Source organism: Anabas testudineus, chromosome 1 (genome assembly GCF_900324465.2).
Source record: "Anabas testudineus chromosome 1, fAnaTes1.2, whole genome shotgun sequence".
Lineage (NCBI taxonomy): Eukaryota > Metazoa > Chordata > Actinopteri > Anabantiformes > Anabantidae > Anabas > Anabas testudineus.
This window is the reverse complement of record NC_046610.1, coordinates 25683129-25708639: the sequence shown is the minus strand read 5'-3', so window position 1 is coordinate 25708639 and position 25511 is coordinate 25683129. Positions and strand designations below refer to the sequence as shown.

Sequence of the window (25511 nt, the reverse complement as noted above, 5' to 3'; positions counted from 1 at the left end):
AGCATTTTTCTGTGAGTATAAAGTGAATATTTTCTGAAGGGACTTCATATTGTCCTGAGTCTTTGCATGTTTCAAGAGCTTAAAAATCCAGGCCACATGACCATATAAGCCTCAACTTGTCTTCTCCAAGAAAGTTTTATAAGATCAAAATTAATCAGATTATTGTGTGTTGATTAATTCCCACTGCACTGTGAAACAGTCTTCACAGACTTCACATTCCACTGCACCTTCCGTTACTGACAGGATCCACTGTTGCAGATGTGTTTCATCTTATGACCAGTAGCTACTTATGGTGTTTTATTAAGCCTCAGAATCTTTTTTACTTTTACAGTCAGGTCCTCACCACATTGAGCTATGTTGCGTTAGACACAACCCAGGCCAAAACTGAGGAAGCTGTGATGATAACAGGTTATAACTAGTTGTCTAGCTGAGTCAACATTAAACTAGCATTTCTAACAGAAACAAAGCAGCATGTCCATAAATGCACTGTCTGTCCCAAAAACAGTCACATGCTAATATTTAGTTGGACTGCCTTTAGCTTTGATTACGACACACATTGCTAGTGACATCGTTTCAATAAACTTCTGTATTGTCACAACATTTATTATTGTCCAGAGAGTGTATTGATGAGGGGAGCGTCAGGTTGATTGTTAATGATATTGCACAGGTAAAGTTCGAAAGACTGCAGAGATTGAAGACCTACACAAGATCAATACTCAAAAAAAAAAACGACATAGCCAATTTCCAAAAATGTTGGAACTTTAATAAAATGCATTTGGTTTACAAACATCATTTGTCACTGGTAATTTTCAACAATGTGCAGGCATCAGCTTTGTAATTGCAGAAAGCCAGTGCAACAGGACCTTTATTTTTTTTAATGATTTTTCCTTCTGTCTCCTGACTCTCTCACATGTTTCGAGGTTGACTGAATAACAACGGAAACAGTGTGTTCTTGTGTGAATATAGATATTCAAAGTGAGTATGTAATGAGAATATATGCATGTCTATAAAACAAAACTGTTAGTTGTTTTATGCTGGCCTTGCCAGCCCAAATATTTGGTTATTAGACAACCACAGCCATGAACCACTTTTCAGTAGTCTTACTGGTGTTTCTTTGCTTCTCCTCCTGCCCTCACTCCATCATTACATGGGTCTCATTGAACCTTTCTCCAAGTCTGTTTTCCCTCAGACTCCTGCCACCACTAACAGGGAGGGGGCTGCACTGCTTAGCAACAGCCAACCCACTTGGAGCAGTCAGAACCAACCCCTCCTTCTTTTTTAGTGGTGGAGGGTGGCCCCAAGGATAAAGTTACCTGGTAGAAACACTCACGCACACATTGGCCATACGAAAGTTGTGAGGGAGCACACTGACGTAATTCTTTTCTTATCCCTTTAACCATAACCATCCTAACTAAATACCTTACCTGTACTTTTACTTAAATCCTGATCAAACCTGTAAAATAATGTTGTCTACGCAGGCACAGAAAGACATGTGTGTACAAACACACACACAAACATACACTGCAGCACTGAGAAGCATGCTTGTGTTTCAGAACCAAAAAGGGAGGTGTAGCCCTCCGTCTCCCTCTCCTTGTCTCCTCCCTCCCTCCCACTTTTCCTCTCTCGCTCTCTCTCTCTCGACCACCGTCACAGCCTGCGTAGTCTTCCCTCGTCTGTGTGCTCCTACACACACTGAGACACAGCTGTTATGGGATAAGGTACAATCCATGAATATGCAGTGTAGCCAGAGGTGTGTGTGCGTGTTTGTATGTGTGGAGGAAAAGGAGGACCGAGCATGAGAGAGGAACAGACACCAAAGTGCATGTCAGTGCACAGTGCATAAGGATCTTTCATAATTTTTTGCTGGATGATTTTGCGGCAGTGAATCTTGATGAGCAGGAGACCTGAGGAAGTGAAGGCTGTGGCTACAGCTATACAGAGGTGTGTGTGTGTTTTCTAGGACATAGGTGGTAAGTGGTCTCTGCACTTTGAGTTGTTGGCTGCTGTGAAACAAGTCAATGATTTACATTATTTAGTAGAGCCTTTCTAACCAATTAGTTTAAATGATTGCGTACATAGTTTTGTAACTCTTACTACATTGTAATAAATGTTTCTTAGTGACTGCATTGGGAGGTCATATGCTATAATTTCAGTTTTAAACTCTTACCTAGACAAGCATATGCTAGTTCTAAGAAATCCTGTCGAGGACAAACTGAACAGACCAGACCTGCACATTTTATCATGACTAAAAAGCAGCAGTTGTAAATTTAATTAAGAGACTAAAAAATGTGATGTCAAGGTTGTACTGTGTCCAAACTAAAGATACAAACCATTCATGTGGCCTTGCCTCTGAACATGATGGTGTGTTTGATGGTTTCCAGATGCTTTGTTGAGATGATTGCACATGTAACTAAATCCCCTTCACAGTGTACATACAATCAAAGCATTGTTCACTGAGCTGAATGTAGCGGGCCTACAGTTGTCTTTAATTTACATGTGGTTTAATGGAGATGCAGTGAAAGACCCAACATTAAATGTTTACAATACTAATGGAACCAGTCAGTATTAGAAAAATGACTCGATACCAAACACATATGTGTTTCTCAAAAATTAAAGGCATTTTAATGTTGAAGTTATGTTAACAATTTTGTTTAAAGTAAACCCTAGGTGTACATGAATAGATTTCAAGATCATATATATATATATATAAATATGAATCCCATGAGGTGCTGGAATAATGTTAGCAAATAGTAACCGTATGCTTTGCTAATTCCAATATCTGCTTGTAGCTCAGCAGTTAGTGAAACCCAACTGTAACAAGTGATGGCTCAATACCATCACAGGATGACATAATCTGCCAGTGATGAAGTTCAGCAGCCAGAATTGAGGCCGTGAGTCGCTGTTCCCAGAGGAGGCTCAGTCTGGATAAACGCAATCGCACAGTGGTGTAAGAAGCAGCGTTACATCTAACAGGTTACACTAAGGCGGAGAGAGCTCTCACAGGAGCAGCATGACTTGATGTACAGTGCAAAAAATGTTTTAAAGCCCATGGAAACATTTCCACAGTGTCAGTGGACATGGAGTGAGACCCCCAATGCATTGTTGCTTTGTTCTTGAATTTAGTTTTATGCACTGTGAGTGCGACTGTGTGAGCAATTTCTGACCATGTATGGACACATCACGTGCACTGCTCCTGTATTTCAGTAGTAGGAAACCCTTTATTCCACCCTTGCAAGCATTGCTAATGCTGGACCTGTTGTAAGTTGCATAACTTAAAGGAGAAAAAGCAGTGATTAACAGTTCTCCAATACAAAAGTAGGATTTGTCATATTATTGATAGTTGGTAGAAATTCATTTTCATCCATTATCACTTACATTTAACGCTTTTATCTGAAGAGACTTACAGAGTTTGGGGAAACTTACAAAGAAGGATAAGTGTAAGGAGGTCTTGCCTAAGAACTCATACTGGAAAAAAGCCACAGCCGGAATGTGAACCTCAGCTCACGCATTAAGGGCAGCGATGTTACCACCAAACTATCCAGTCTCAATCACACATTCATGTATTGATCTGTTAAGATAGCTGTATTGTCAGTGCTGGTTACATAATAACGACTCGATCCACACTGTGCTGTGTAACCTCAGGACAAGTCCTGATCACACTGGCAGCCAGCCAGTAGGCTCGGTTTCTGCTTCTAGTACCATCATTGTTCCACCCCGCTCTCGTTCTCCACATTTGGATCGCTCTCATTACTCTGTTTCTCCAGTCTCATAGTGCTGTATACAGTTTCTTCTGACACTAATTGATCTTTCTTTCAATTTTTATTCTGTGATCTCTTGTTCTGAGCAATCATAAGCATCCCGGTGCTGTCTGTAGTCTGTTCAGCAGCTTTGTAAACATGACTCATGAGTGGATCATAAATGTCATAATACAGAATACAATGACAGTAATATATATATAGCTGCAAGAGTTTCTCAGAGTCTCTAACTAACTCGGTTCAGTTGTCCAACTCACTACCTCTACTGTCCTTATTGATTCTCATCTCAGTCATTGGGAGAATCAGTTCTGGATGTCTGGGTGTCCTGCTACAACCTCATACACAGTGTTTAGGTTGTTCCTATCAGCATAGAATGAATCGCAGATGCTTGAACACAAATGTAGACAAGCACATGTGCACACACTCTCACCTGGACACACACCACTGCAGTGACTATAGGTGCAAAAATCCTAATGGTCTACCTTAAAAAGGGGTTATTTGTGTGGGTTAAATACATGGCAGACACTGGCTGGTTATGTCCCTCACGCATACTGTAGTCACATTGATACTCTCAGAATGACTAAGCACTATATTTATTTCTATGGCAACTACTTGCCCTGTATGTAAGTTCTTTGTGTGTGTGAATCGGTGATATGTCTATTGCGTTACTGCAGATGTGTATGTAGCAGTGCTGAGACTGTTACTGGTACTGTGTTGTAATGTGATGCAGTGGTGATGCACGCCAAGATCTTGTATATAGGAAAGGTGAACCTGCCGCCTCCTGCCTGTGAACAAGCTCCCTGGTTGGCTGTGTGTCTGGCTGAAACAACAATCCATCAGCACACAGGCTGCATTCTTTTACATTATAAATTAGTAAGAATGATTCAGTTACAAAGCAATTCAGGTGATAGCTTGAGAGGATTTTCATTTATTTCAAAATCTGATATGATGGGCAGATTGGTATTTTGTGAAATGGCGAACCACTGGTCTGTCAGTATCTAATTAATTTCCACACTGGGCGTTTTAAATAAGCTAAAATAAAGTAGAATTGTGACGCCTGTGTAATGTGAGCTTCCACTGCAGTGCTGTTAATGTTTATAATGTCCTACTGTTGCAAACAGGACAGACTGCATTAGTGAAGTAGCTCACTAGCTGTCATTAGGGTCACAAGTTCAAACCTCACCTGAGCTTCAGGACCTATGTATCCTGAAACAATATTTGTTGTATCTCTCAAATTCAGCTCTTGGCTTGGGCTCATTGTTAGTTAGTTGTCATGTTAGTGGTGGCAGTGAGGTCACTGTGACATAGCCCAGCTCCCTTGCAAAGAGATTATTTGGTACATCTCCATCAATGTAAACAAAGAAAATATGTATCCCAGTCATAGAATATTGTTTACATACTGAAGCATTTCAATCCAACTTGTTTCTTTTGGAACTATTCCCATCCTTGGGACATGACATGAACAAAGCAAAAGACCACTAACCAACTAACAAAAGACGGAAAATATGGCTGATAATTTATAATAATGTAGACGATAAAGCAAATTGAAAGCTTTTTTTGTGTGTGTATTATTGCAATCTTGTTAAAAAAAAAGGAAAAAAAAGTAAAAAATATAATTGTTAATGGTAATAGTAAAGCAATACTGGAAAACCCATTGTATCACTGCTGGATTCTTTTATGGCAGTCCAAATCCAGGACAATCAATCTGAACTTAAATCAAGAATGTAGTTTAAATAAACTCCTGAACTTAAAATGTAGATGATGTCTGTTGTAGAACTGTATTAGAAAATACAGATGTTAAACAAGCATGCTCTAGAGTTCATAATAAAGCTGTATGTCTTTGAATGTCCACACACTAACTGTGTGCTCAGCTCACCCATTACTAAATCCCCCTGTCACTGTGTCACTTCACATTCATTGGATAGAACCCAAAACTGTACTTGTGGAAGCCACTGTTGTTGTTGTTCTATTAATAGACTTTTTCAATTCCTTTAATAGAGTAAAGTCAAGGTGAAAATCAGTTAAGACAATCTGCTTTCTAAAATAAAGAATTCTGTTATATATTTTGAATGGTGGACAGTGCAGTGTGGCATTTGTCTCTCCTTTCTGCTCTGAACTTGCTGATACCCTAATGTTTTTATTATTCTGTACTTTTCTGTCGCTTGTTTTGGCTTCATTCTCCACAGCAGTTATATAGAAACAGTGTTACTGGTGATATTGATAAGATCTATAAACATTTGCTGACATGAAACTAGGCTGAAGGTCCTTATTAAGCTAAAACTGATAAATATTAACCATGTACATACAAGAGCACACCGTGTGCTCTTGAATGTATAGCCAGCAGAGTGAGGACCAGTTTAAATTTTATACCACTTTAGTGAAAATATTTGACTAATTGGCGGTGGTTGATCCCTTCGAATGTCCTCACAATTAAATCTGTAAATGTGTGCATGTTTGTTTACTGCAGACTACTGCATTCATTTGGAAAAGGTTTGTCCAGGTTTTTGGACATTTTTCAAACAACACACACTGTTGTTAGGGTTAACACTTCTGTCTACACTTCTAACACACAGTTCTGTCAAAATACAATAAATCCAAATGGTTTGCACAAGTATTGTGCTGAAATCCTCAAATAACAAGTACCAGTACTTAATTCAAAATCCTATGTATCCTATCCTAAGTAAAACTACCAGAAAAAGTACGTAGAGCTACAATATGTAATTTCCATTAGAGGTTGGACTGGGTCTCATTTCTGTCTGAACTTGACCCAGGCCCCAAAGTGTGATTGCTGAACCTGAACTGACCCTGACAAGCATATTTCATTTAAAAAAAACTGCATCATCATTGTACTTGTAATAACAGTTAAAAGTAAAGACGTGTAGATTTGTTTCAACTGTTATTAGGGTTCAAAATATATACAACTGAAACTGAAACAAACTTTTTGGCTTGAAGTGTTTTTAGGCTATGTTTGATACAGGGGACTGAACCCTACCAGCACCCGAACATGACTTTTAAATTTCCCATATGGGCACCAACAGGGCCCGTCAGGTTCAGCTTGGGTATCCACCCTCAAACTAACTTGTAGCATGATATAACTTTATATTTCAGATCTCCAACCAGCCCCTTTGCCCTGCTCTGATGTTCTTCTCTGCCATGCTCTGCCCAGCGTAGCCTACTACATTCACTGGAGTCACAATACTAATTATGGATACATGGCTAAGGATTCTAAATTGGTAGTTGTGTGACAACAACCCTTTACATTTAAAGTAGGGATGATACGGTTATCGGCTTTTTTTTGTATTAAACAGTAATCTGGTTTACTTCTGCAGAGATCTAATTTTATTCTGTCTTTTATTCTATCTCTAAAGAATGACAAGTTATCCTGTTCACGAGCATTCATTAGTGTTTATTGTTATTTTCATTTTACAACCCGTTACTAGGACTTGCCACTTGTTTTACTGAAACTTACATCAGGTTCTAAATCTCATAATGATCAACAGAAAACAATGGAGCTGACTGTTGGTTAGCACAAGTAGCTCCTAGTGCAGTCAGCTGTAACTGGCACGGGGCACTCTGAGCTTTCTTATTGGGGTCTTTTGGACACTCGCGCACACATGGACAGCAAATCTTCTCTCAGACATATTGTAAAGGCTCACAGGAGATTGGCATCAATTAGGGGGACATTTTAAAAAAAATCTAAAAGCAGAATACAAACAGAAAGTGAATGATTAAAAGTAAAAGAAATAAATAACTTGGGACCATAGATTATAAAAATGAGCCATAAGATTTACTTAACAAGCTTTTATTAATCTAGACAATTCTTGAATCAATGAAGATTCAGGAAATACATTCAGAATTTGAGCGTCAGCAAAGGACTGCCAAAATTGAAAAAATCACTACGAATGAATTTTTGAGATTATCTGCTAACTATCTTTGCCTTGAATGCATGGTAATAGTCTGGTGCTAATGTACTGCAGGAAGTGGTTACACAAATCAACAAATGGGTTAATTTATTCAAATTCTAATCTAATATTGGACAAATGGTGATTAGGAAGACTTTTGTAATTGCTGAGTTATCTAACCTCTTTTATTTTGTCTTTACTTGTGTCACTCTCTTTCTCATCATCTTTCCCTCTTCCACTTCATCTAGCTCTGGTCATAACCTGCCAGACAAGCATGTCTTAATGCATAGCAGGGCCCAACCACCCAACAGCAGTCATTAAAAGGGTGGATTAGCCCTGTTATTCACTTGAAACTCACAGAGTCACAGTGGGGTTCCCTGAGCCCGATGGTGAACATGATTCTGATAGGAATGGATCAGACATTTGGTTGGTGGAGGCCAGTCTAGGAGTTCACGTCAGAGAAAATCAGTTCCATTTTACTAGTAACACTTCGTGTCAAAGGAAGGGGCTATTCACTGTGCTAGACTGTAGTGTTAAATGTAATGTAGGACAGTCTCTCTGTCTCTCTGTTTCGCTGTCTGTCAGTGTTTCTGCAGGGAAATCTTGTTGCATTGTGGTTATTGATTTAGATCTTGAATATTGATTTACCCATTCCATAATCAGGAAAGGCAGAAAGTTGGACATATGAAGGGACATGTTAGCACCTGAGAAATTACTCTGTAAAACATTGTAAACTAAAGTCAAATGATCATTAGGATGTGAGTTTGAATATTGATGGTCCTTGACACTCAGTAAATGCCAGAGGACCGTCGCTTTGTGTTGTTTCCTGATTTCTCAGTATTTGACATACTGTCCTCTGCTTAGTGTACGTTACATAATACCTAAATACATATCTGCTCATTTGACTCCACAATAATGTGCTACCTGGCTTTCTGTCTACCTGGAAGTAAGTCAACTTTCTGTGTCGCCCCAGGGCCCTGCTGTCATTAGTGGATAATGGAGATAGAGCAGTGTCCTGGATCTGCTTGTCTTTATATAGAAGTGAAGCCTTCAGGATAGAAGGCGAAATGTCTTCAACAACTTAAAACAAGTCAAGTTGATACTGAACAGCAATTTTGGGATAACCATGACCTGATCGACTTAGAATCTTAGAATCATCGACATTTACTTTACATAGATGCTCGTCTCTTTATGTCCCTGACCCACATACACACAAGCGGTACAGCAGGTGTCAGTCTCTCTCTTTTTCATAAAATCATTCTACCAAAAGTGAAAATGTGAGCATCAAGACTGTAATCTGGAGACACTTAATGGAGCTGGCTGAATTTAGTGACAGACTTTGGTGTCTGATGGAGTGCATCCTGTTCCAGTCAAGTAGGTTACTTGATGCATTACTGATGCAGTTAAAAATCAGTCCATCATGTGAGGAGCATCATTTCCATGAGGGGTTACTGTGACTGGTCATCACGCTCATTTCACAAGACAATCAGAAACTTAATTAATTGTTTGTGTGATTTTATAGTTGCAGCCGATAGCTTGTAAGCTTTTACCCTGTAGAGGGCAACATTTCTCAACTATTTCACCATCAGTGTGTGATGTGATTCATGAGTGGATTTTAAGCAGCAAACAGAATGGCAGATTAACATGGAAAAGTACAAAGTAGATAAAAGCAGTAAATACTAAAATAATTCTAGTATTACTTATGTTGTTCATTGCAGAATATGTATATACTAGATAACGTTCAATTTAAAAATGTTTACTAAAAGGTTTCCAACTAAATGTCTAAAGTGAATGTCGTACAAATCAGTAAATGTACAAACATTTGGCACCATAATGAAATGTGTACATTTGCCAGTTTTCAGCTCCTTTTTCTAAGTGAATTGTTTCTGTTAATGACACAACATTGAGTTTTCTTTCTGTATTGTTGTTATATTGTGTTTGAAAGGAAACAGTCTAATCCTCTAGAATTGAGACTGATTCCATGGATATGTTGGACCCAGTTATGCTGATGTTTTATCCAAAATACCTGATGCATACTTAAACATTTAAAATTCCTTTCTTCTTTCTTTTCAGGTGTTTTCAACAGCAGAGTCTCGAAAGTGTGAAATCTTGTCTTCAAATCATATGAGGGTCAGACTCAGACTCTCAAATGGATACTTTTTAAAATTACAGTTCTGTATTTGACAAGGTCACAATGATTTAGAACCATTGTGGAATAACTGCAATGTAGTTGTTCAGTGTTTTACTGGTCATTGTAATCTGACAACCAGGAAACACAACATCAGAAAGTCCAATGGGCAAATAAGCCTGGTTATCACAGATCAGCAGAAAGTACAAACTAGTATAAAGCAACTGCTCCTCTGGCCAAGAGATGAGCATGTCTGAGCCCAGTGAAGGCTTTCCCATGAGGGGGAAAGGTGGATCCAGCATGAGGCTTTCTCTTCACAGTGCAGGAGACCACAATGGGAATGCTTTCCCAATTTCCTCTTCATCCTCCTCCTCCTCCTCCCCCTGCCTGGGTGAGTCATCTCCAGAGTCACACCGGAGTCTGAGTAGCCTCAGTGGTGGCCGGACTGACAGCCCATTGGACTATGACATTTTGGAGGTCACCGTGATGACAGCGGTGTTGACCGAAATGAACAAAGTGACAGATGTTGTAATTTCAAAGTGGACGTCTGAGGAAGATGGTAAACAAGATAATGTGGAAAAGATGCAAGTAACAGAGCTGTCAGAATCTAATGACAACTCTGTGTCCATTTACCTCGACGCCAGCAGTGGCGAGTACCACCAAGACAAATTGAATGATAATGACTTGACACAAGCCCAGTCCCTGACAACAAGCTACAATAGCCATGACAATGAAGATGACCCCAGCAGTGGAAGAGGAAGAAGGCATGGCTCCACCACTCCAGACTCAGATGCTACAGAAATCCCTGCCGATGAGGATGATGATGGTGATGAAGATACTTTGTTTCTCTCTCTGAGTTCTGACATGGGTGTACAGAGAAGCAGTGTGCCCCTAACAAGCTCAGTCAGTCAATCCAGGAGTAGCCTCACAATTCCAGGTGAATTTGCAGTAGGGCCACTGACTGTTTGTGTAGCTACTGATGGCAGATCAGAGGCCTGTCCTCTGGATCTATCTGTGGACAGCCAGCCACACCCTCCTGCTTCTGAGGACAATATTGAAATAATCCCAAAATCATCACCTCATTCTTTGTCAAATCAAACGCATGATTCTAAGGAAGCCAGCTCTCCTGCTGTTGGAGCTGAAAGATGTGCAGTGGTCTCCAAACCCACTCAACCTCACACTGGCCAGCCAGCCAGAGCAGCAAAAAACAAACCAACCAATGCTACTTCAACTGCTACCAAGACATTGGACCCGACTTTCATCAAACCATCCGCTATGGAGGCAAAGAGAGTTACCAATGTGGACCTTAAAAATGTTAGAGTTAAAGTTGAATCTCCAAAGGTCAAGTCTAAAGCTGTGTCACCATCTAAAACCCCTAGCCAGGTAACGTAGTGTCACAGACTAATTGTATTAGTGTATGAAGGTTACATTGTAAAACGGATTTTTGTCTAACATTTGATATTTGTCTTCTAAGCAGCAGAACAAATCCAGTCCGGTAAAGAAAGCTTTCCCTAGGAAGGACACGCAGACTGGGGATGGAGGGAAAAGACAAAGGTCATCTGCCGGTCCAGTTAAGTTGGCTGTGGTGCTGAAACCCGTCAGAGGAAAGAGCAGTAATCTGAAAACCCACTGCCAGACAGTGGGCAGTGGCTCTGCTCAGCCGGTCATTAGTCGAACACTGTCTACATCAACCAGCTCTCTGGGGTCTGAGATGGTTGAGGAAAGATCCTTGGACGCTCCCAGAAAGCCTGTCCGGGAAGTGCCCGATAAATGTGGAGAAACTGAGAGTGTAAAGACAGCACATCCAAGTGACAACTCTGCAAAGGAGGCTACTCGAGAGGCTTTAACAACACATGTGGTCGTGGAAAAACCAAAAGATCAACGCAGGGTGAGTACTGTGAGATGCTCCAGATGATTTAAACTAAGCATCTCTGATCTTCAGTTGACACTGATGGTTAATATCAAAACATAAAAGGAGCTCTTGGGTGGATGAGACTGACAAGAGGCCTTCTTTTGCTTAGTGTAAATTCTTTCTTGGCTTTTTTTCAAAGTTGTGTAAAGTTTTAAACTTCCCTCATCAGAGGAGGGGGTCTTTAAACAGTACCTGCTGTGACATCACACTGCAGTTGCCCAGGGCTATGCTGAGTGCATAGGTAACTTCTGCAATTGGATTTTGCAGCGCAGATGGACATGGTATGCTTTACAGTATGTGAAGAAAAGTTTGTAGTATAAAAGTTAAGATTTTGAGATGAGAGATCAGTTACTTTTACACTTACGTGTGCCACCCCTCCTTTCGCAATGGTGCCACTGAATGACAATTTTAGCATGTCAGTATAATTCATGTTCATTCATTTGTTTAAAATTAACAGTCTGACTATGTATTTGATGTTCTCGGATGTGTTGTTGTTCAGCATGTTTTGCATACACTGGAATAAAAAAAAAAATCCCAAGTGCTTAAATTGTACCCTGTGTTTTACATGAGGGAGTGGTACATTGCAGTACGGTACATGTGCTCTGTCTCTGGTATGTGTTTTTGATCTAGTAAACCAGTGACATGTTTAAAACCTGCCCCAGCGTATTCTCTCATAGGCAGCCTCAGGGTTTGCACAAGTTGTTTGCAGCAAATCTACTTTTCGAGTTTTTGTGCCTCAGCCTTTATACTTAAAAGTTGTGACTAAGGTCAGACAAGGTCATATTTTTATTGTAGTTGCAATCCACACATAGTTTGTCCTGTACTTATTGGTTAAGCACACCATCTAATATTCCCATTACCTGTAGCTCTGTAAATTGGATCTTTTGAAGACCTACTTTAACTCCTAAATAGTGTTGCATGTGTGGAATAACGTTCAAATTAGAGTTGTGCTCAAATGAGCTGCCAGCTAGCATGTCAACACATGATTTGGTGTGTATTGGTATGCTAGAGTAATCCACAGGCTCAGCTTTTTTGGCTCAGCTGAAAAGTCGGGGAGGCTTCTCCGAATATACTCTGTGTCTGTTGCTCTGATTTTTAGTGAGGAGGTGGAAAGCTTTTTGGATGAAAGCACATCAGGGAATGTATCTCTTCATATGTCTTTGCCTCACTTCACAAAACAAAAATGGATTGTTGAACACACCAACTTTTTCCTCATTTCCCCTCGGACTGCGTTGTTAGGGGAAATATCTGAGCAATGATGTCTAAGAACAGGTTCTATAAGTTTAGTATTTCCTTTTGTAAGTAATGAAACACATACCAGAGCATTATTCACAAACTCACTTGAGTTCTGGCATTTCAGAATCAAAGGGGGGAAAAACATGGAGGGGTGGAGGACAGAAAAAAATTGGCCTAGTCAGACCCTGGATTCTCAAGGGGAATGTACACCACAATAGCAACTTTTTTTAACTTGTGGTTTCAGCACACTCCCAATTTTCCCTCCTCCCTCTCCTTCCTTCTCTCTCTCTCTCGTTTCCTCCTCCCCCTCTGTCTTAACGTGCACTCTCCTCCCTTCTGCTCCTTCTCTACCCCCAGTCCACATTTCTGGCTCTGAGTGGGGAATGGCTAACACCATGGTCTCAGTGCGCAGCTCTGAGCTGGGACCCCTGGGCTGGGATGCCGTGACTAAACGTCAGTTCTTCTTACAGAAAGTGTCTAAGCTGGGGCCCAATGCCAGGCAGCATGGGAAAGGTACCAGAGAGCACAAGGTTGGACCAGTGTCTTCAGCTGAATGTTCAACACTGGGGAGCCCGGGGCCCAGGCAGGCCCAGATGGATGGTTCCGTGTTGGGAGAAAGTGGACAGAATGCTGGTGTTGGCTCTCCAATAAGAGTGAGAACAGCTCAAAATCAAACCCAGGGTGAGTTAACATGGTTTCTGTATGTATGTATGGAGGAACATGAACTAATTCAGTACAGGCACATTAACTTAATGTAGGCTGAAATATAAACACACAACAGCATGCATGGACTGTGTGTCAGCACTGCAAGACAGAGCACTTCTCCACTTCTTTCTTTGGTAGGCATGCAGACGTGTGTGCGAGTGTGTGTGTTTGTGTAAAAAAAAAAAAAAAAAATCTTCGTCTCTGCAGCAGACTCAGGAAATGAGCAGGCTGACACTACAGAGCTGCGAGTTAAAATGCCTTCCACATACCACTACACCACTTACAAGCACATACTGTGTTTTGCGAGCCCTGTCACACACTGCCCATACTTTGTCTTATACATTAAACAAGTTGCTCACAGAGACATGCAGGCTACTCTTATTGTCTGTCTGTGTGTGTCCAGCCGGTGAAGTAGGTTCTATTCGTGTTAGCGCGTGTCCACTGTAGTGTTGCATCAGAGCAGAACTTTTTGTGTACTTGTCATTAACCTGTGACTGCATTCAGACTCATGAAGTATAGCTGGATATGCAAACTGTATGGGAACTTGCACTGTTTGTGCAAACTAATTAAATTTAATTTGTCCCTGTTTGTCTGCAGGAAGTTAAAGAACACATGGGTTTCATTTTTCTCTTTAATGATATATTTCCTTCTTTTTCTCTGTTCCTCCATGCTTTGTTTTTCTCCTCCCTTTCTTCTCTCAAGGGAATGTCAGTTGTTTCTGGTCTGCATGTTTGTTCGTCTCTGTGTGTCATACAAAGTGAATTTTTTGACTGGTTAAATGAGAGAAGACTTCTTGCATCATGTCGGTTGTGTGAGGAGAGGAAAAGTTATTATACTGGAAAGATGCAAATTAATGCATGACAAAAACTTTATGCTTGTATACTGACTATCACACATAACAACCCAGAAGCTTAACTCACCACATGTTAATGATCAGGTTGTATCAATCATGTTATGACTGCTTGAGGTGAGTTTATACAGGCAATTGTGACCTTTTCTGAGCAACATAGTAGTTAGATAGTTGCCTCTACACAACAAGATCAATTAATTTGTCTCTGTTGTAAACTGAAGACATATGGGTTTATGATTAAAAGATGGCTATGAGATGAACATTTCAAATTTCACATTTTATTTTATGAAATTTAAACCTCAATATGTTAGTTAACATAGATAATTTAAAAAAGTTATAAACAGTTATAAAACTACATAAAGCTTAATATTTGGTGCCATGAAGCTGGTGACTCATTCTTCCGTTTCCTTTTCAGCAGGTAAATTGCATGTTGGGTTGAGCTCTGATTATTAGGAGAAGAACACAGAGTATTCTCATGAGGTCACTGACTGCTCTTTTAGGGTTTTCTTCACAGCTCTCCCATCACTTAATCACCTGTCACCTAGTGCTTGCTCAAGTGGGATAGTTGTTTTTTTTATTTATATATTTTCATATACAATTATGTAATGTCTTAAACATTATATTTTGTTGCCACTTGGCACTATATAAATACTCTTAAAGTTTTTTTTTATTTTATTTGAACACTCTCATATCATTTTCAACAAAGTCACAGAATCCACCTAGTGAATAAACACCTCTTAGTCACATATTCTACTACTGTACCTTTGCTGCCTTAAAAATGGGGTCATCTGATACAAAATGTGTTATGTTCTGTTGTGTGTCAAGGTGTACACGCTATCAATTAAAAGCTGAAATTCTAAACCTTCGTCTCATATCCATGGCGTGCATGCATGCTTGTAACTCTGTTATTCTTCTTGGGAATGGTCACATTCTTGACAAAAACTTGCTTGTCCTCTTTGCTGATGCACATGAAAAAATGAATGTCTCGACCTCTCACTGAGATTTCTATCAATGCTTTCCATTGAGTGTGCGCCTACATTGGGCCATTTTGAATTTGGTCCTGACTTGATTATTGCATTACAAACTTTTCCTTTAATCTTTGATTTTCCATTACACATTATTATCCAACATATTCATGTATTCAGGTTTTTTTAACTGTACGCTGACATGTTCGGCTTCTTTGAATAGAAAATAAAAATCCATTCTCAGAAATAAAGGCAAGCTGATGAGTCCTCATTTTATTAGTGGGTCAGTTAAGAATCAGAACTTGCTTTAGCACAAAAGCACTTAGATGGCAAAGGCTGATGGCTGAAGAGAATGATCTAGGACTGAGAAAGACAAGTTTGTTGTGTTCACTACCATTCAATTCAATTTAATTCAGTTTTATTTGTATAGCGCCAAATCACAACAGAAGTTATCTCAAGGTTTGAGGCTTTACAGAGTATAATTATACAAGAAATTATATAGAAAACCCAACAAGTGGAGAGGAAAAACTCCCTTTAGAGGAAGAAACCACCAGCAAAACCAGACTCAGGGTGGGTGGCCATCTGCCTCGATTGTTTGGGGTGAGTGGAAAAAGGAGAGAGAAAAGAACAGCAGGCAACAAAAACAACAACAAGCAGCAAAAACACTGGAAATATAGGACTCAGAGACCAAGGATACCTGCAGAAAAGTACAGAGAGAGGGAGACAGAGAGGAGGAAACACAACTACAGGAGAGAGAAGACACAAAGTTAAGAACATGCAATGGTGGCATTTGAAAGGATATACAAAAGAAGAGAAAAGGGGCCTAGGAGAGGTCCCCCAGCAGACTAATCTATAGCATCATACTAAGACTCACCTGATCCATCTCTACAACAAGACAGTCACCCCACACTAGCACTGTCATCTACTGCAGCTGTCCAAGCAACAATTTCCCCAGGGGATCAATAAAGTAGAATTGTTATTATTATTATTATTTTGTGCAAGCCCCCCCACCACTGGTCCGATGACATGCTGGGGCAGCTGGCCCGCGCACATCTCCACTTTATGTTGTATGTTAGTTAAAGCAGTAACGAAACACGTGGTGTGGATACCTTGGGCACACATGTATGAGGATAGTCATTCGCTTGTTATCTGATCACACAAGGTGCATTTTGGTGCCTTTTAGTTTCTATTGTCTCTGATTGCATCATGTTGAGATCAGGGTTCTTTAGGACCGTCTGTTGCAGGACAGCTTGATTGTGTCTCTAATAGTGGGACGTTTTTGTTATGGTGGTTACAAATCACTGTTACAATCTCTGTCAAATGTCATCAAATGGGCTTTTTCTTCTGCAGTTTCGGTTTGCAAGTGCTGTCATGCGAGAGACTGGTATCCACTGTTAAAAATGTAAAAATTAAACTGTCACATTCACATATGCTATTTAGGGTGAAACCGCAACACAAATGCCCACAGTCTTGTATCTTGCTTCTGAAACACACTAGACTTTCAGTATTATGACTGTAATGTTGTATAAAGCTAATTTGCGGCCTTTTGTGTTTTCTCTCTCACCCAGGTATCCCCAAATCTCGCACTACCGCAGATCGAACATCTGCACAGACTGACCAGGCCACAACCGCCATCACCAAACCAACAGCCAATCAAAATCCAGCATTGGGGTCAACCGGGCGACCTGCTGCAACAGCTGCGTCAAAACTCCCTGTAAAAGGATTACCCACAAGCCTCAGTTCCTTAACACTGGGGAGCAACGAGAATAATGGAGCCACAAGCAAAGGTAAAGTGGTGTGTGTGTGTGTGTGTGTGTGTGTGTGTGTGTGTGTGTGTGTGTGTAAATTAGTCAAGCTCACTTCCTCTTACACACGCTGTATCATCAGAACTGGTTTACTTTGGTGTGGTTTCCCTCTTACTGCTGATTTAACTTCCCTCCGTTTCCACTGGTGTTTCCAGTGTGAGTTTATCTCCAGCGCTAACAGCTGCTTAGAGTGTGGCGACACAAGCAGTCTGAAGTATATGGTCAGTTCCTCTTTCACTTTGGTAAACACTGTCATCCCCCACTCATCCTGGGGAGTCAACATGACACAGAGAGAAAGTGTGACACAGAAATTCTTTCTCTGTGGAGGTCAAGGAACACATCTGGCCAGGGGTTAAAACGCAGATGTCATTAAAAGGAAAAAGTCCACCCTACTGCAACTCTTTAAACTGTCTGTGGGATGTACCTTACATTTCTCTGCTCTTTTTATTTTCTTGTCTATTTTTTTAGATGAAAGCCAATGTTTGGTAATGTGTCCAGCAGTGGCAGGTTTCCCATCAGCTGTAGTTTGTCCACAAAGCCTCACCCGTTTTTTGTTTCTTGCACAGGCAGCTATAAACAGAACCTGAAGAACGTTACTACAGTGATTGTGGACAGGACTCTGACTGCTTTCACAACTGTTCCTGAACTTTTCACACAACGCTTCTGTATACTATAGGAGCACTATTCTTTCTCTAAACTGACTACTTGGCATTGCCATTAATGAATAATAATAATGATGACAATGATATACTTCTATTAATCCCCTTGAGGAAATTGTTGTGTGGACGGCTGCAGTAGATGACGTCAGTGTCTTGTCCAAGGACACCTCAACATGTAGCTAGACGGAACTGGGACATTGAGCTTAACTTTATCTTCAATGGGGAATGTGTCCTGCAGCCAGCTGAAACATAACAAATGCATACTGTACATGTATACAATAATATATATATACATGTAAACCCACATAAAGCTGTGCCCTTCAATTAAAGTCATAGCATTAAACATAGTGTCTAGTAGTCATCACCATCTAAAGCAACGTTCCCTACCAAATGCATTTGAACGATGTTAGTGAACTGCTCTACACTCTACAGAACTCTTACATTTCAAAATGTGTGATGTGCTAAAGTACGGACATTTCTTTCTTTAGTTTTTCTGTTTCAAAATTTTGAATATTCAAAGTACTATACTTTATTCTCCTGTTCACTCACACAACAATGTACTGTACAGTACTGTAGATGCCAGTTATGAAGACGACTAAGTTGTTATGGTAACCGGATTGCATTTGAGATGTCTAGTTCCCATGGTAATGTTAAGTGTCTGTATTTAGTTGTATCATTGAGAAGCAACACACCTCCACACAGATCTGTTTTGCCATTTTACAAATTCAAGGATAAAACTTCGAGTGTAATGATTTGGAATACAACAGTATTTAAGTCTTCTAGGCCACATTCGTATCTGGTCCATCCTTAGTCAACTAACTCTAACAGTTGTTTATAGACTTAAGTGGACGTGAAGACCTTTTAAAGCCTCCTTCTTAAATTCCTCAATGTTATTAATTGTTATCACCTGTTTTGCTGGAAGACACACTTTTACTAGTAACATATGTTTACTAAAGCTGCTTTCAGACATGCACTGGAGCCCTGAACATATCCAGATAGTACTCTAGAGAGCTGCACATGAGAACTGTCCGAGTCAGATGAACTGAATTTTACCCTGATTTGATCCCATTGGCCCTCTAGTACAAAACCTGGGTAATGTTGGAATGTGAGCTCCACTGTGACACGTCATGCCTCCCACATGCTCCACACAGGCACCTCCACCTCTCATGGAAATCAAGAGTTTCTCCTTATGTTAGAAAATGTCTGACTTAATCTCCCACTGTGTGCAGCAGGTATGACAGCAAAACTCTCAAATTTGTTTGTTTGTTTTTTTTACAAAGAACATATTTACAGAGTGTAAATTAGGTTTTCCCAGCAGCTGATGAGACACTGCCTCTGCTAAAACATCAGAACTCACACACAACACAAACAAAACACAGCTCAATATTAAGTTCAGTTTCCATGTGAAACCACGTGTTGGATTGACATCTTCAGTATCTGTGTCAGTGTGTCATAATGAAATTAGATCAGGTACAACAGTTAATGTATCTGCGTGACATTTTGTCATCTCCCACCAACACACATAAAGATCTGAATGTTGGAAATGTCCTTGTATTTTGCAGTAAGAACATATTAAGGCTGTGATACTGAAAGAGTAAGTTAGTTAGGACAGTGTTTGCCCCTGTATTATATCACCTTAGCTATTGATGATACTTTTTCATCATTTGGGAACTGAGGTTATTCATGATGATGCAACATTGAACAGTGTCGTAGCATGATATTTTCTCATGCAATCCTAACTGAGGCCTCATAGGTCTCACATAGAATAGTTATTTCAGACCCTTGGTCTGTAAGCACATATACATATACAGTATTTCTCTAAAGCTTTTCACAATATTTTGTACTGTAGATGGTGAAAGACCTAAATGCTTTGCAATCCTGTGTTGAGAAATGTTAGATTGACTGGTGATTCTGTCATTACATTTGGCACAAAGTGATGAGCCATGACCAATCTAAATCTTTGGTGTTCTTGTTTATTCCCAGTCATGATCCTCTCACCTGTTACCTACAACATTTACCAGCTAATGTTGGAGTTATCCAAAACAGTGTTAATATTTGATCAACTTTTCCCTTGTATTTTGCCGATGTGATCACACCTGTACAGAAAGTACAGGTAAATCATTCTTAAATTAGCTGTTTACAAATAAAGTTGGTCAGTGTTGTGGTGGACATGTGACCTTATTCAAACCATGCCAAACAAGAGTGTATTCATATCTCCATAGCAAACGATACACTTGAACTATGAACCCCGATAGACGAGGGAATATATGAAAATGGTTGTAATGGTAAATGTCACACGTGCCTTTGAATTAAAGCTGAAAGTCGTGACTTCATTCACATCTTGGTTGTTTTATTTCAAATTCAGTGTGATGGTGTACAGAGGACAAATGGGAAAACATGTATTGTTCCAGCCATTATGAACTGTATAAAGGGCAGCGTTACAACAACACTGTAACACTTGGTTTTTGTGAGGGAGTTTTTATGTGTTCATAAGGTTCCTTCCAAATACCACCACAGATTACTTTTCAGTTACCTGTTTAAAAGAAGTTAGGAAGCAGGTTGGGTTGAGTGATGATGAAAGGATTTGTCTGTGATTACAGGCTCATTCTCACGTGCTTTCTCTCTGATGTCTCTTTATTATCTTTAGCTACATTGTTACCTGTTGGATGTTATTTTATTACTCATATAATTCACATTTTGACATTCTATAATGAAGCTTTGAGGGTTTGGGCTACATTTAAAAGCTTTTTAAGCATTTTAATATTCCCTGTACTTTTTTCCGTCAGCATCTGCAGGAGTTTCGGCACCAACAGGGACCAAGCCTGATGAGCGACCCAGCAGATGCACACTCACTGCTGGCAGCCAGGGTGCAACAAGGCCACCCAGCTCCAGCACAGCAACTACCACAAGTAACAGCACTCCCAGTGAGGCAGTTACGAGTGTCAACAGCAATATCGCTGCTCCTTCAAAGCCTCCTGCCATGAGAAGCAGAGCTCTTTCTCTGCAGGCCAGGACCACTGCTACAGGTGAATTTGTGTGACTAGGATGCTTCACACCAAAACATTTACCCATTAACTTACAGTTTTTAATTAGGGCTGTCTCTAAGAATTTTGGTGCCCTTTGTGAGACTTCTGTTGTACCTGAGCTCTGAGCCCTATACTCTAATTTAACTTTGTCCAACATCTGGATTAGCCAATTGAACTTGGAATAGAGTAATTGTTTTTTATTCTAGCTTTACTTCTTCTAAAACTACAGACTCACTGACTAGAGTTGAGGACAGACCTGCAGGAGCATTGATTTATACTGGAGTGGGTCATATTGTAGCCTAATGTATGCTTAAAATGCTGTATAATGTTGGTTACTTATGTGGAAAGTAAATCATCAGTGTGAGCAAATTAATTGCAGGTTCAGGAAAGTAGCCAAACTGCAGATGTGAGAAACGGCCCACATACTCAAAATCAACGGTAGTTTGTCATGATCATTATGAGAGAGCTGCTTAATTTATTAGCACTAATTAATTAAGTTAAAGCTTAATTAATAATTAGGGTTTAGTGTAAGTGTTTCTATACTGTACCAAAGTCCAAAGGGAGTTTTTCCTCTCCACTGTTGCCTAATCCTTGCTCAAATGGGATTGTTGGGTTTTTTCTTTATACAATTATACTTTCTGGTCTTAAACCTTACAATGTAAAGTGCATTGAGATGACTTCTAATATTGAATTGAACATAATTTGTGCATCGACATCCAGGACCCAAGTGAAAATAAAGCACTCTGGAGAAAGTCTGCAATGGGCTTTTATTTATGTGGTGTCCTGTCCACAGGTCTGAGGGCCCCAGCCACCAACCACAACAACTCAAAGATGGCAGTTGCCAGTCAAACAGCAGCAAAGACGGCTCCAGCTGCCAGTCAAGGTCTGGTGAAGCAGGCGTCTCAGTATCCCTTGCAAAGAAGTGGCTCAGCAAGACTCAGTCGACTGAACAGCACAGGTAAATGTTTGTCAGTGGAGTGCCTTTTAGTCTCGTTTTACCTCACTGTGTATTCGCATTGCATGTTGGCAACGAGAGGTGTTTGTGTGTGTATAAGGTATGCGGGTGTGTTAGCGTCTCAAAACCACATGAACTCCAAGTTGGCAACTGACAAACATTCAGAATTATCACACCAACTGCATTTGATTTGTGCGTGCGTGCATGTGCTTGTGTATTGACGAGTGCAGGTTCAAATTGGCGATGCTGAAATTAAAATACCTAAAGCGCTTCTGCTTTTTTATCTGATGTTCTTAAAGCATTTTGGCAAAACAACACTCGGCTCGCTTCCAAACTTAAATGATTAGCTGTAAACTCTTAAAATGTTGCTGTTGAGTAACTCTGTCTGACACCAGCAGCAGCATTCAGTTTGAGTTTAAGTTAGAAACATCTTGATGTGTCTTGCAAATACTGTGAACAATGTTTTATTCTAAGAACTGGAACTGGGTTGGATCTTTATTTTAATGTCTCATTCTTTTGTCTGAAGGTTGTGTTTTGTTTTGTTTTGTTTTGTGCACACCTCCCTCTGCCTTCTGTTTATATTTAGTATGAATGCTGAACACAACTCTCTTTAGTGCTAAAAGATGTTAAAGCCTGAACCACACTGCTCAATGGTAACTGTTCCATTGCACACACAGACTTTTGGACTGACAGACTCCAGCTCTGGACCCTGTAAGCTAAAGCAAACATAATTATGATCCCGCTGCAGTTTCTCTGTAATTATTGTACTGCTCATGACACACACACTTGCACGTGTGCACACAGACACACACACACACACACAGATTATGTTTTTTTGTATTTACAGTGCAGCCACACTTGCAGCTCAGCAGTACTTCATATCTTTTAGTGCTGTTTAATGTGTTAAACCACTGGTTAAATCACCCAAACAGGTACTCGACAAGGAGTAACCTGCACTTGTGTCAATGTGTCGGAACCAAAAACTCACTTTAAAGCAGCCTTAAAAACCATTAGGACTATTTCAGCAAGTAATGCAAGTAGCAGACCCAGTGTATGTGCTGGCACAGATGGTGTTGTAATGTTGGAGCATGAGATATGCTGATCATTGAGCATGTCCTCTCTAAAGTGCTGCTGGTTTCCTCCACGCGGGCCCTGTGAATCCAGGGCCAGTGGTTTCAACATCCTCCTCCTATGTGGTGGCTCTGGTTGGGGCCTGGGCGCCTGGCTGCCTTCCCTCTGCGGCTGGTTCTGGAAGTCACTATGGGGCCTGTGGGGAGCCACTAGTCGCAGACATGCTGTCACCCTCTTGATGGCTTAACCACACATATACGCGCACAAATGCAGATTTGATTCATACACCTCTCTCTCTCTCATTCTCACACACTGCAGCAGCCCTCAGGCGACAGTCGTTAGCATTGTGGGCTTTTAAAGCTGTCTGTGGCTTTGTCTTTATTGAACATGGACTTTGAGTCTGACACACGCACATACAGTAAACAGGGTTGTGATTATGTTATCCATACACTGGTCTTTCACTAACCTGGAAGATTATTCACTGTAAGTACATACAAGTACCTATCCTTACTAGTTAATGTGAATTCATTTTATGTTGGTGCTCTAGAGTGCATTATTAATTGTATTTTGTATTAAGAATTTGCTAGTAAGTAAAGATGTGGTAAATGTAATGTAGTCAAACGCACTTACTTCAGTAAATCTATTTAGTTGCTTAATCTCTTGGTGATGTCTTAGACAAATCTGTAGAAAGATGTTCTGCTTAGTCCCCACAGCTGATTCCTCTTAAGCAGCACATTTCTCCACATTCTGCTTTAAAATGCTCTAAAGTCACCAGACATACAGTATATGTCTGGGTCATGGTTGTTTTGCTTTAGTCTGAGTCCTCTTTTTATTCGGAATTTGGTATTTTAAACTTGCATTTATAGTGCCATCTGTTAATGTCATCTCAGCTATACAATTTATTCAGCTACACACCAAACACGCTAGATGACGATGAAGTAATCCACACCCGTTTATTTTGTTTTCACTTGACCAAAGCATCAGCTGCCAACATTCATCAAACAACATTCATAGTTTTCTGTAAGCGTAATTATAGACTTCTGTGGAAGTTTTTTTTGTCCAGTGATTTTCTTGTTGGATGTGTGTGTTGTAGTTGTTTTTTGAATCTCTCTGATCACTGAAACAGAACCACACACTTTGTTTTTCAGTGCAGTGCTGCATAAGTAAAAAGTGACTTGTGTGCTTGCTCCTTGTTGTTTGTGGTGAGGATGTTCGTGTTCTTTCCAACCACTGTTAGAAGCTGTGTTCCAGCTTATGTTCCGTACAGAGGCTGTTGTACTATTTGCATCTTTATCTAGTCTAACCATCTGTTTTTGTTTTTCAGCTCCTCACATTAGACATAACATTTTCTTTTTAAAGAAGTTGCACTCTGCTACCATTTGGGGCAGCCACTTTCTCTTTCTTGCCTAGTTTCTGAAAAGAACCTTGCAAGTTTTAAATCTAAGGCAAGTTTTAAATCTAAGTTTGAGATCTATATTGAGCCCAATAATTCATGTTATAGAAAATCATCATCACCACTTTCTCCTCAAAAGGAGGAATACAACTCTTCACTCAAATGTATTTATTTACTTTTACATCTACAAAATTACCAGATTCTGTGTCTACATTTACACTGCTACTTGTGGCCCTGTTAAATTCTAGAATTTACCAGAACATTTAGCGTGCCCTCGTGCGAATGTCTTTGTGTAAAACAAAGCGTATTTTTTTTCACAAGGCATCTGTTAATATGGCACCTGCCACTGAGCAGGCTGTAAGAGGAAGACAATGGTAGAGCCTTACTACCCCCCCCCCCCCCCCAACCATCCCCCCGACTCCATTCTCTGCTGTGTTTCTTCTTTACTGTGGTGCTTTTCATCACGTCTGACCTTGACATGAGTCATATCAGATGCTCTTTGATCGAAATGGAGAGCAGGATGGAGTGAGCAAGGACCGAAAAGAGAGGGAGAGCGGGCAATCGAGCTGGCGGGCGAGTGAGAAGCAGAGAGAGATTATTCAAATCCCACCCACTCCCCCTCCCCCTTCTACCCTGCAGCATCCCGCCCTCCTCTGTGTGTGTGTATGTGTGTTTGTATGAGTGTTCCAGCTCTGCAGCTTTTAGAAACAGCATTAAAATAGGAGTCTATAGATGTCTGTCTTTGTCCAACCACACTGAGTGTGTGCTTGTCTGTGTTATTTAGAGTTGAATTTCTGTGACTATACTTATACATCCACGCATCGGGTCAGTGGGACGGATCGCACTGTGTTTTGCCGTCTGACAGCAACGATGGACTACTAACCATCAACAGGATTTGCTCTCCTCCTCCCTTACACACAGACACACACACTCACACAGTGCAACCTCGGTTATTTTCCTCCTCGTTCTGTCTCTTCATCTTTTATAAGTGGATTATTTTCTATCAACTGGATGTCGGTGGAGCACACAGCTATTTTTGGCGCCATTTTCATTGCTTCATTTATTGGCTGGACATGACTACTATGCTTCTCCTTTTATTTTCTTGTTTTGCAGCGGCCACTCTGGCTTTGAATCAATGAAGGGCAGCTA

At 40.3% G+C, this 25511-nt stretch overlaps 1 protein-coding gene across 4 annotated transcripts in view; it reads left to right on the top strand.

Annotated features, from left to right (window-relative positions):
• LOC113161315 (microtubule-associated tumor suppressor 1 homolog) overlaps positions 1-25511 on the top strand; it is a 51813-nt gene that overhangs the window by 5536 nt on the left and 20766 nt on the right. Inside the window, exons 1-7 of one of the 4 annotated variants that reach the window (XM_026358826.1) lie at positions 1687-1941; positions 9731-11168; positions 11260-11673; positions 13404-13614; positions 17022-17240; positions 20704-20943; positions 21737-21901. In XM_026358826.1, coding sequence (XP_026214611.1) covers positions 10029-11168; positions 11260-11673; positions 13404-13614; positions 17022-17240; positions 20704-20943; positions 21737-21901 — 2389 coding nt within the window. In that variant the 5' untranslated portion in view covers positions 1687-1941; positions 9731-10028. Of the gene's footprint in view, positions 1-1686; positions 1971-9730; positions 11169-11259; positions 11674-13403; positions 13615-17021; positions 17241-20703; positions 20944-21736; positions 21902-25511 lie in introns of those variants that run through there. The other 3 variants (XM_026358824.1, XM_026358825.1, XM_026358827.1) reach the window with 3 other exon arrangements.